The sequence below is a fragment of the Artemia franciscana genome, chromosome 11, assembly GCF_032884065.1.
Source record: "Artemia franciscana chromosome 11, ASM3288406v1, whole genome shotgun sequence".
NCBI lineage: Eukaryota > Metazoa > Arthropoda > Branchiopoda > Anostraca > Artemiidae > Artemia > Artemia franciscana.
The window spans coordinates 3811510-3823778 of NC_088873.1; the positions used below are offsets into that span (position 1 = coordinate 3811510).

The 12269-nt window shown below is 35.6% G+C and overlaps 1 protein-coding gene across 1 annotated transcript in view; it reads left to right on the plus strand.

Moving 5' to 3' along the window:
• Positions 1-12269, plus strand: part of LOC136032701 (uncharacterized) — a 78408-nt gene that overhangs the window by 50374 nt on the left and 15765 nt on the right. Inside the window, exon 5 of the mRNA XM_065713005.1 lies at positions 2155-2349. Within this exon, the coding sequence (XP_065569077.1) occupies positions 2155-2349 (195 nt within the window). The remainder of the gene's footprint in view (positions 1-2154; positions 2350-12269) is intronic.

Genomic DNA, 12269 nt, shown 5'->3' on the forward strand with positions numbered 1-12269 from the left:
TCTGCAAAGGAGAGGCAATAATGCGAGTTGATGCACTTCACCTACTTGGAGTTAATTTCTCTTCGGAAAAATTAGATCCTCTTGCTCCAAGAAGCTAGGAGTTATCCTAAGATGCAAAAGTCTCTTCCCTGATGAGTCTATTCTGCCACTTCTCATTTCGTGCATCACACCTGTCATAGAATGTGCAAAAACGGCATTAAACTTTTAATTCCCGTTCGAATGAGCACTTTCCTGATAGAAGACCACAAAGTTGAAATGATCATCCTTGAAAAAAAAAAAAAAAATAATAAACATGCATCCGTGATATATCTTGTGGCAAAAAATGCAAAATTCCACATTTTTTTAGATAGGAGCTTGAAACCGATACAGAAGGGTTCTTTGATACGCTGAATCTGCTGATGTGATTATTATCAAGATGACTTTTATACATGTGTTCTCCCTTTTACAAAAACCAAGCAAATCTTTTCAGGCTTGGAACCTATGATGGGTAAGACTAAACTTAATGAAAGTTATATATTTTGAATTAGTATAATAACTCAATTCTTTTGATATATCTATTGGTATCAAAATTCCCGTTTTCTAGAGTTTCGGCTACTATTGAGCCGGGATAAAAATCTTCAAACTGAAGGAACTTACCCTGGGCGGTTGACAGCTTAGCTTTTGTTTTGGTTTCAGACCATCAAGAGTCCAAAGTTTCATTTTGCTCTCTTCTCATTTTCATCTGATAAGTGATAATACTTGATACAAGTAGATCGAGGTTTTTGTCTCACTTTCAGAAGCTGGAAGTGAGTGTATACGAAAAAGACAACACTGTGTCACTGTGTATCTTGACTGTGGCAAGTGAAATTAGAGTTAATAAAATCATTTATACGTAGATGAAAAAATTTTGACGGCATTTTCAGAAAGTTTGCTTCAGGAAAGAGCAAGCAACTCCGAAAAAATACAATATAGAACGTAAAACATAAATAGATTTAAGCTTTAGCATTTAATTTGGAAAATGTGTCCACTTTGTGGCCAAAATTTCAAAGATATGTCTTTTTTTGCCTTATTCTGCCATTATGTCCTGGCATATCGGAATATGTCCTTTGGACATTAACTATGTCCAGTTGGCACCCCTGATCTTTCCTCTAAGCTTGTCAATTTCAAAAAACAATAATCTCATCCAAGATTCGAACCTAGCAGTCACAGGCAAGTGTTTTCACCATTGCGCTATCAGGTTAGTGTAATAGTATTTGTTTTGTAGCTTATACTTTGTCCGGACTCCCATTTTTGTTGTTTTATTTATACAAGGAAGGATATGCAACAGCAAGAAATGTCTTGTATTATTGCACTGTCATCGGAAGTGTATATACTGACAAAATTGGAAGCAATTGAGTATTTGAGAGTGATTAAAATAGGGCTCAAAACTTTGACAAATTTTGACACAACTTTGACTATAATTCGATTCAACTTTCGCTTGATAGTGTTTTAGGATATGTTTTTGAAGTTTCGTGTTTCAGTCTTGTTTGAGAACTGGATAAAGAAAACTGTTTCTCTTCCACCCAAATACAAAATCTTCAATCCCCTTAATCCCTCCCTGAAAAAATTCTTGATAGTTTCAAATCACCCCCCCCCCAACTTCAAAGCAAAATAGGATATACTTACCAATATACGTAAAAAAGCCCCTTTTAATATTACTTATTGACTTTAAACGATCTCTGCAGTGAGAAATGCTTCCAATGGTCAATTGGCTTCCAGGGTAATAAGAGAAAATTAAATGTGTGCATTCTTGTGAGGAACGTAAACCTATTTGCAGTAGTGGTTTCAGACCTCATAATCTGGGAGGGCAATGTGTACCATGGGAGTGTAAAATATAAAATAGAATTAATTTAATTTTCTAATGTATAGAAAACTGGGGGAAAAGCTTTCCCCAAACCCGCGCATAGTACCACACCTACCCATTTGACGTTCTGGATGACGCTTCCCTACCTATTTGACCCCTACCCATTTGATGTTCCAGAGACGCTTCGTGCGCCTGTTACGTAGCATCACGGTTGTTTTTTTTCAGGATAGCAATTAGCTGCAAGTTATGGACACTTATAAAGTGAGATGTCTTCTCTATTCATTTTATTTTATTTTTTAATGCAGGCTCCCCAAAATAAGTTTCTCTTTCAGGGAAATTTCAATATATTAGCAATGCATCCAGGAGTAATGGATAATGTTAATGCACTGGTCCACTCACCTCTAACTATTTCGACTCTGATCCATCCTGCCGTTTTCGCTGTATCCGCAATTGTGTTAATTTTCTTTATTATTGGACTCCTCATTTTCTGCTCATTATACTCTTCGAAGAAACAGAGATTTAAAGAGGTAAGAGACCTATACGTTGGATTTATTTACAGTCCGTAGGTGCAGTATCTGTATAAGAGTTCTTCCAACGGATCAATTCATAATACGCCCATACAATCTACAATGCCCAATAAAGTTTCCTTGACCTGCCTTCAATTATTACCTTTGACTTCCTCTAGATTTTGTTTTTATCTTGACATTTCAAATTCAAACTTAGGTCATAAGTAAGATTTTTAAAAAGAAAGTCCGTTTCCTTTTGTTAGAGTCCTTTTCAGAAGATTAATTTAAACATATACGTTTCACATTCTGGCCTGTGCCTTATATATTAACGCGATTAGATTTTATTTATATATGAATTTGCCTTTCTTATTTCTCTTTTTGTTTTTTCATGCTTTGTTTAAGATATATATATATATATATATATATATATATATATATATATATATATATATATATATATATATATATATATATATATATATATATATATATATATATAGAATATGAATTAATAAATATAAAAATAAATTTAAAACACATATAAAAAATTAACGTTGTTAGGAGTAAAAAATAATGGGACAAACAGTTAAACTTTAGCATGAAGAGCAAGGTATTGAGGAGGATGAAATCCCTTGAAATACGGTCTAATTTCTGTTGTTTTTTAGTTTTAATGTTGCTCTTTAGTTTCAGTTCAAAAAAATCTTTTTTTTATTTAATTTCTGATCGTTTTTCAAGTAATGCCGCTAAATCTGGCTCACTCTCCATGAAAAACTCCGTCCCCACATGGGAAACTCCGTTGAAAGTTCCTTCCACATAAAACATACCTTCCCTCCCTTTAAATAACCTCCAGAAATTTCCGTCCTCCCAAGAAATTTCATCCCCTTTCGAAAAAATTTCTTGCGGACGATCCAGGCTGAAAAATTCTCCTTAACATACTTTAATATGAAAAAGACCTTAACTTTAATCGTTTTTCTGATCACTCTGGAAATCCCCCTCCCGTAGAATTTTTTTCATGAAAGCAGAACCCGCCAAAAAAAATCCCCCGGACCATTCCCCCGGAGCGTCTCCACGTACAAAATTGAGTTGGCAAAGAGAAAGTAAGACAAAAAAAGAATTGCGTATAGGAATTCTCCCAAAAATTCTGTCTCCAGAAATTTCCCTCCCCGCGGAAAATTCTCCCCAAGGAAACTCACCCCGAGTATAAAATCCCCGCCCCCACCTCAAAATAATGCCTGTATACTTCCTAATAACAAACACTATACGTAACAATGGGAAAATTTTATAGCTTGACTTATCGCCAAGGGCTTTGGGGGTCATGCTATCTCCGAGGGCATAGTTTTGGATCTATCAACTATGCTGAACAAAATGGTTATCTCAAAGTTTTGATCGAGATATTTTGGGAAAGAGGGGCACGAGACGGGGGCTAGTTGCCCTCCAATCTTTTTGTTCACTTAAGAGAACACTAGAACTTTTAATTTCCGTTCTAATGAGCCCTTCCACAATATTCTAAGACTATCAGTTCTCTTCAATCACCTCTGGGGAAAAAACAAATAAAAAAAAAGTTATATTGCTTGTAATCTGTTATACATAAATAGAATAAACGGATTCATTTTGACACACTTTCTTGCTTACTTTTCTTCGAAAAACTTCGTTTTCGGCATTTTTTTTTTATTTTCCTGTGAGTAACTATCTTTGAAAAAATCTGTCTCGTCAAGCAACTCGAGAAGAAAATTGTTTCGGTTACGATCAAAAATAATTTCTTAAGAAAAAAAAGAAAACCAAACAGAAAAAGTAAGGAAAAAAAGAATGATTAAAAATATTGAAAATCAAGTAACCACACCAAAATACTTGTTATAAGTTCTTGTTAATCGAAGTAAAAGCTTTTGGCCCATTCAACAGCAAAATAACTCTTGTAAATTGTTTTTCTTTTGATAAGGGTTCTCTTGACTTACTAGCTTATGGATAAATTTCAATCAGATTGTCGGTCCTTTTTTGGACAAACCAATGTCTAAGAAACAAAAATATTTTGTTGACACGTTATTCCGATAACCGAGGTACGCATGGTTTCTTCCTGTTAAGCCGCTACTTCACTGGGAATAAATTTTAGTCCAATGTGGGTCCTAGTACGACAAGTTTTGGACTGTTTGGAAGCTTATTTTAGACCCTTCCCATCTTCTCCCTACCCCATGTAAAAAGCTGAGGTTCATTTACTATTTCCTCCAACCAATGCTGAGTTTTAACTTGATATCCTATTGTGTTCTCACGCTATTGCAGACATGCTGTTTTCATCACCAGGCAACACATGTGTGCAGTTGCTTGGTTTACCTTGTCACTTAAATAGCAATAAAGTGTAGGTCCTGGGGCTTATAGTCATCCCCCCTCATCTGCTCCCTTCCTTAAGTCAAAACTTGAGGCACAGTTGCCCCACCCTAGCACTCCATGACATTTTCAATTTGATAGCCCGAGCCTTTAACGAGATATTACAGATACACTATCATGACAGCCTTATACCACAGTTCTTTGTGTCTACATTGCTACTAATGCTTGAATATATTCTAATTGTCGCCGAGGAGTACAGTAAAAAAATATCTAGGTTCATTAGACAACATTTTAGCATCTCCCTGTCGCATACTCAAAATTTGAATTTTCCCTAACCCTCCTTCTTCCTTCTCCTACACTACCTGAAAGTTTCAAATCCATTCCTTAGCCGTTTCTAAGAGATGTAGATATGGTATCTTAATGACCTGGCATTACCCAATCCTCTCGGATTTAGTTCTATCTTCTTCCTCATATCATCGTTGAATGACAGCTTGTCCCTGCTCAACAATCTCTGAAAGCTTCAAGTTTGTATCCCCCAGACAAACCGTTCTGATAACTATGCAACACACAGTATCTTCTGATTTACATCATTACTGAACTTCACATAGAATCCAAGCACCATATGGCGTTATGATACACAAAAGTTTTGGTCAATCAAAGGCAAAAGTCGTTTAGCCCTTCTTCGTCCGGTAACGCAAAATCTGAAGCCCCCATTGCCACACTTCCCACTCTTCCTTTGCCCATCGTTACCTAAAAGTTTCAACTTAAGTTTCCAAGCTATACCTGAGAATCTACCGATATGTTATTTCAATGACCTGGATAAACACAGCGTTTGAATTCACCTCTAACCCTCCCCTAAGTCACAATTTGAGGTCTATCTATTTGCCCCCCATAAAAGTTTTAACTTAATCTTCGAAGTAATTCCCAATACATTAGAGATATTTTCATTAACGCTAACTGAAATTCTACGGGGGATAGGGTAGGTAAAAGAAGGAGGAGTCTTAAGAAAATGAATTGGAAATGTTGTTGATTTTAAAGGGTCAACTGTCATATAGCTAAATGGCGTAGTCACAATGGCATTCCATTGTAAACCAGGAGGGGGATCTCAACTCACATTAACGTATTTCACAACTTGGATTCTGTTAAAGAGGAAAAACGCAATTATTCTAATTAAAAAGGTCAACTCGAAATTCATTGGATAGTCTTTTTACCAATGTGTTTTAGCTAATTAAATCAAAAGCTTTTTGCAAGTCCACTGCTAAAATATTGAGCCAGGTGTTGGGTTATTCAATTGCACTACATTATATGGCCATAAGATCAACCAGGTAGTCGGTGGTGGATGTAGAGCGGGTGGCCGACGCTCACCCCCGCCACCTCCAGAAAATATCCTCCCCTGGGACCCCCCCTCCCTCCGAGGAAAATAACGCCTCCGCTGAAAATATCCCTCTGTGGAATATAACCCCAGAGGAAAATAACCTCCCCCCCCGAAAAATACTCCCCGCAGAGAGGTAAACGGGAAGTAGAGCTAAGTTTCCGAATTACCTCTGGTCAACATTTGGAATTATCTTTACTTTCACCCACTCTGCTAAAAAGCTTTCACATAATTTAGAGAAAAGAGGAGTAAGTGTAATGGGGCGGAATCCCTTAGAATCTTGTTTGTTATCTTTCTTTTTCACGGGAGCAGTAAAAACTAATTTTGAGCGATTTGGGAATTTACAAGATGAAGTAATTTTATTAAAAAGTATGGACAAAGGTATTGAAAGAATATCAGCAAAGGCTTTAATTAGTTTCATCGGAATATCAAGCAGACAAGGGTTGCATTTTTTATGTTCTTAATTTTTGTTTCTACGTCTGAGGGCGAGATAAAGAGGATTGATAGAGCTCAAATTAAGAGGACTGTCTAAAGTGAAGGGAGGGAGGCTTTGTACTTAGTAAATGGATTTGTTCAGGTCATTGGCCGTAACTAAGGGCTATTTGTGGGGAAGGAAATTAATCATATTTTATGTTTGTCCACAAATTCTTTTTATTCTTTTATATCATTGTTTGGATTAGTGGAGGATAAATCCTTGACTTGATGCTTATACTATGAAAAATCAGATTTACGTATCTCTTTTTTAATATGTTTACGCAGTGAGTAAGCTTTGAACGTTTTACCAAGTTTCAGTAAATTCACTTTAAATCTAATTGAATTTTTCAAACTGGCTTGTGATGTATGCTTTGTCGTTATAACATGTTTTCACCTTTTTATCAAGGAAGAGTTCTGTGCGTTTAGTTTTAATCAGCTATTTAAAGTTAAAAATCTTATCACCAATGTCACTGTCAAACAGTTCGTGATAACGAACTGTAGTAAGGAGCGATCCGGCTCAATAGTAACCAAAACTCTAAAAAATTGAATTTTGATATAAATAGCTACATCAAAAGAATCGCATTTTAATGCTGATTTTAAATATATAAGTTTCATCAAGTTTAGTCTTAGCCATCAAAAGTTACGAGCCTGAGAAAATTGGCTTATTTAGGAAAATAGGGGGCAACACCCCCTAAAAGTCGTAGGATCTTAACGAAAATGACACCATCAGATTCAGCGTATCAGAGAACCCTACTGTAGAAGTTTCAAGCTCCTATCTACAAAAATGTGGAATTTTGCATTTTTTGCCAGAAGACAAATCACGGGTGCGTGTTTATTTGTTTTTTGTTTTTTTTTTTTTTTTTTTTTTTCCAGGGGTCATCTTATCGACCAAGTGGAAGAATGTCGAAAGAGGGCTCATTCTAACGGAAATAAAAAGTTCTAGTGCCCTTTTTAAGTGACCGAAAAAATTGGAGGGCATCTAGGCCCCCTCCGACGCTCATTTTTTTCGCAAAGTCAACGGATCAAAATTTTGAGATAGCCATTTTGTTTGGCATAGTAGAAAATCTTAATAACTATGTTTTTGGGGATGACTTACTCCCCCACACTCCCTGAGGGAGGGGTTGCAAGTTACAAACTTCAACCAGTGTTTACATATAATAATGGTTATTGGGAAGTGTACAGACGTTTTCAGGGGGATTTTTTTGGTTTTGGGGGTAGGGTTGAGGGAGGGGGCTATATGAGAGGATCTTTCCTTGGAGAAATATGCCATGGGGGAAAAAATTCAATGAAAAGGGCGCAGGATTTTCTAGCATTACTATAAAAAAAAAACAATGAAAAAATAAACATGAAAACGTTTTTTCAAATGAAAGTAAGGAATAGCATTGAAATTTAAAACAAACAGAGATTATTACGCATATGTAGGGTTCTAAAAATACTTTAGCATAAAGAGCGAGGTATTTAGGAGGAGATAAATACCTCGCTCTTTATGCTAAAATATTTTTAGTGATTTCAACTATTTATTCTACGGCCTATTTGATTCAGGGGTCATTCTTAAAGAATTGGAACAAAACTTACGATTTAGTGTAAAGAGCGAGGTATTAACGAGGGTACAAACCCCCTCGTACACATAATAAAAATATAAGAATATAAAAGTTTGTTACGTAAGTTAATTCTTAAGTTACGTATATTTTTTACTAATAAAAACGTTCGTTGAATATTAAAAGTTCTAGTAGCCTTTTTAAGTAACCGAAAAATTGGAGGGCAGCTAGGCCTCCTTCCCCACCCCGTATTTCTCAAAATCGTCTGATCAAAACTAAGAGAAAGCCATTTAGCCAAAAAAAAATTAATATACTAATTTCATTTCAATAATTTATGTGCGGAGAGCCAAAATCAAACATGCATTAATTCAAAAACGTTCAGAAATTAAATAAAAAAAACTAGTTTTTTTAACTGAATGTAAGGAGCGACATTAAAACTTAAAACGAACAGAAATTACTCCGTATATGAAATGGGTTGTCTCCTCCGCAGTCCCACGCTCTTTACGCTAAAGTTTTTAGTTGTTTTAAAAAGTAGAATTGTGGCAAAGAGTCAAACTTTAGCGTAAAGAGCGAGGGACTGCGGAGGAGACAACCCATTTCATATACGGAGTAATTTCTGTTCGTTTTAAGTTTTAATGTCGCTCCTTACTTTCAGTTAAAAAAACTAGTTTTTTTTATTTAATTCCTGTTAAAGACAACCAGTTTTCATTTGTGACCCGAAATCCAAAATCAAAAATACCCTTCGTAATTGGCCGATAAGAGAATTCAGGAACTGCGAATGTTTGCTGAAACAGGAATTGATAAAGAAAGAGATGAAGAGAGAATTGATAAAGAAAGATATAAAGAAAATTGCTTTTATCAATGTTTTCTTAATTTTAATTCGATTCCAGTCAAAAACCCGTACTTGTAACCCATGCTTAGTTTCATCTATTATTGAATGGGCATGAAGAGACCCCCCCCCTCTTTGAGGGCATATTCCTTAAACCTAACCTTAATGCGTATTGCATAGCCTATACACTAGCAAAAAATGTACGAACAAAATTATAGTGCAGTACAAAAGTAATGTAAAGAATTAAATTTTATCTTTTTAGCAATTAATCTTCAATTACCTATAAGATAATGCCATAATTATCATGATTCTATCTAATTAGGCTAATTTGGCCAGCTCAACACAGACATATGCCCCCACCCTTGCGTACGAGGTGCTATTAAAGTGAAAGTCGCCTTTATCACATACCAGAGTCAGTAGTCTCAAAGTAAATATTGGCATCGCTTCAGGTCGTTAAGAAATACTAAAATTAATTAATGTGATTTATGACTGAACTGAATAGTTCAGAAATATCCTTAAGACAGGGTTCATGGGTAGTTTCAGCTTGCTTCTGAAATGTGAGAAAATACGTAAGAAGTTTGGACATACAATCATGGAAAAGCCAAAAAAAGAATTTTCAGCCCCTCCCCCTCCTAAGAGACAAAAAAACATATACAAAAAAGGGCATAACGCCCCTACCTGAACGGACTCATGCCTATGAAATATATAGACTTTAAAAGAAAGCCTAACTTTTTAAAGGGGTGCAATATCGGGTTGCTCAACAGCCTCGTCCCAGTTCTAGAAAAATCCTTCGTAAGAGGCTACAAGCGTAAATTTTCGCCAACTAGGAAAGTTGTTCTACTAAATGAATGGGATTTTCGGGAATGGATATGCAGCCTAAGTTACGACCAGGGAACCAGGGAAAAGTTGTGAAAAACGCATCAAAAATATGTTTATATGCATTTTAGTTACGTTTATACGAGCCGGACAAAAGTTTTGGGCGGTTTGTCCAAAAAAAAAATTGGACAAAAAGTTCTTTTGCTAAGGTTTTTCAAGGGTTCTGTGGAGAGAGGCCTGTTGCCAGCTTGGACTTGTTAAAAAATGAATCCAAGTTTAGTTAAGAATCTGCTTATCTTGAACTTGACAATTTCTCAGAATTTAGAAATTCCTGAGACTGTTTTTGGGTAATTGCCAGTTGAGCCAGTTTCTAATTATATTTAAGTTTGGTGAGCTTGGCAATCTTCAACTTATCTTCAATTATAGAGCTTGGCAAGAAAATTTCAAAGTTTATGAGATTATTTTTGAGCAATTGCTAATTGAACCAGTTTTTGATTATAATTAAATTTGGTTTTCTACTATAGAGCTTGGCAATCTTCAGCTTATCTTCAACTATAGAGCTTTGCGATTTCTGAAAATTTTTAAATTTCCGAGACTATTTTTTGGCAATTGCCAGTTGAGCCAGTTTTTAATTATAATTATATTTGGTTTTCTAATGTTAGGACCCAGCTCTTTCGGGCCCCAGAAACAAGAGGAAATTGAAGGTATGAGCTATAAAACATTTTCCAGATTTTGTTTTAGGCTTTTCGTCATTTCCTGGAAATGCCATTTGTACACAATTAAAATCTTTCAATCTTATGGGAAATTAAATTTAAAAAACAAGTTTTTTAACTGCAAGTAAGGAGCAACATTAAAACTGAAAACGAACAGAAATTATTCCGTGTATGAAAGGGGTTGTCCCCTCCTAAACGTCTCGCTCTTTACGCTAAAGTTTGACTCTTTCTCACAACTCTAATTTTAAAACAATAAAAAACTACGCAATAATTTCTGTTTGTTTTAAGTTTTAATGTCGCTTCTTACTTACAATTAAAAAACTTGTTTTTAAAATTTAATTTCTGAACGTTTTTTTAATTAATGCATGTTTTTTAATTAATGCACTAGCCCCCCTCCCACGCCATTTTCCCCAAAGTCACAGATGAAAACTTTCAGCTAGGAATTTTGTTCAGCATACTTGAAATATCCAATAACCATCCCTTTGGGACTAACATGGCTTCCCCCTCCCAAAGTCATCGGGAAAAGGGCTGCAAATTATTAAATTTGCTCATTGTTTACATGTAATATTTATTGTTGGGAATTATACAAACATTACCCAGGGGGTATTTTCTCCAAGTGGGGGAATTTCCAAAGGGGAAAATTTTCAGAGGGAGGGAAATTCCCGGGGATGAGCTTTTCAGAGTAAATTTGAGAGGAGTTAGTTTACCGGAATTCCTATACGGAGTTCTTTTTGTTGGTTTTTCTCTTTGTCAACTCAATTTTACATGTGGAGACGTTCCAGAGGAATTTCTTGAGGTAAACTATCAGTGAGATTTGAATTTTCTTATAGTGTGTGGGTGGAGGGGTCTGTGGTAAAAATTCTCTCCCGAATAGATTAGGATGGAGGAGGAGTGTGCTGAACTGTGTTGGCCTCAAGTTTCTTGGTGCTGCAGTTAGTTATTAGTAGTAGTAGTAGTAGTAGCAGGAATTCCCATTGGGGGAATTTCCAGCGGAAGAAAATTATTGACGGGGGAGTTTTCTGCAGGAGAAACTTTCCATTGCGGAGTATTGCCGTGGAGGATGGGATCTATCAAGGTTAAAAGCATAATAAACACAGCGAAATATTATAAGAATCGTTCTATGTGTAGATAAAAAAATAACTGGGATACTTTTAAAGGGGTTTTTGTTTCGTTCGTGACATAATGTTTCGGTTTCTCTTGCTCAAGAATAAAAAGAATATCTTGTTTTAATATGATTCCGTTTGCCGTTTTTGACAGGCAGTTTTTCCATCCCTTGCTGTTTTGTGCAGTGCTTTTTCAAAGTTTCATTTCGTTTTTTATTATTTATTTCGTTTCATCATTAATTTCGTTTTTTCCCCTTTTTTGGTTTAAAAGGTCTATTGCAATTTGGATGCTGATTTTGACAATCTATTCAGATCTCCCCTACAGTCCGATTTTTTGTGTAAGGGGGTTTTCTCTGGAGATGGGGGGTGGATTTCCCGACATTATTTGAGAAACGATTAGAAATTAAATAAAATAAGTTTTCTTAACTGAAAGTAAGGAGCAACATTAAAGCTTAAAACTAACAGATATTATTTCGTATAATGGGAGGGGATTATCCCCTCCTCAATAGCCCGCTGTTTACGCTAAATTTTAACCTTTTGTCCTAATGCTTTAAGATGTACAGTGTAAATTGTGAGGTGTAAATAAGTGTAATAAGATGTACAGTGTAAATATGCTAGCTATTGACAACAAGAGCTAAGAGCTCATATGGCACTTGTGACAAGGCGAGAAGAGCTAAGAGCCAAGAGATCATATGGTATGAGCTCTAACAAAATTCTATGAATCAATAGATTGATTTAAAAAGGAAAATAAGAAGCTTAATGCCGGTCAAGATTTAA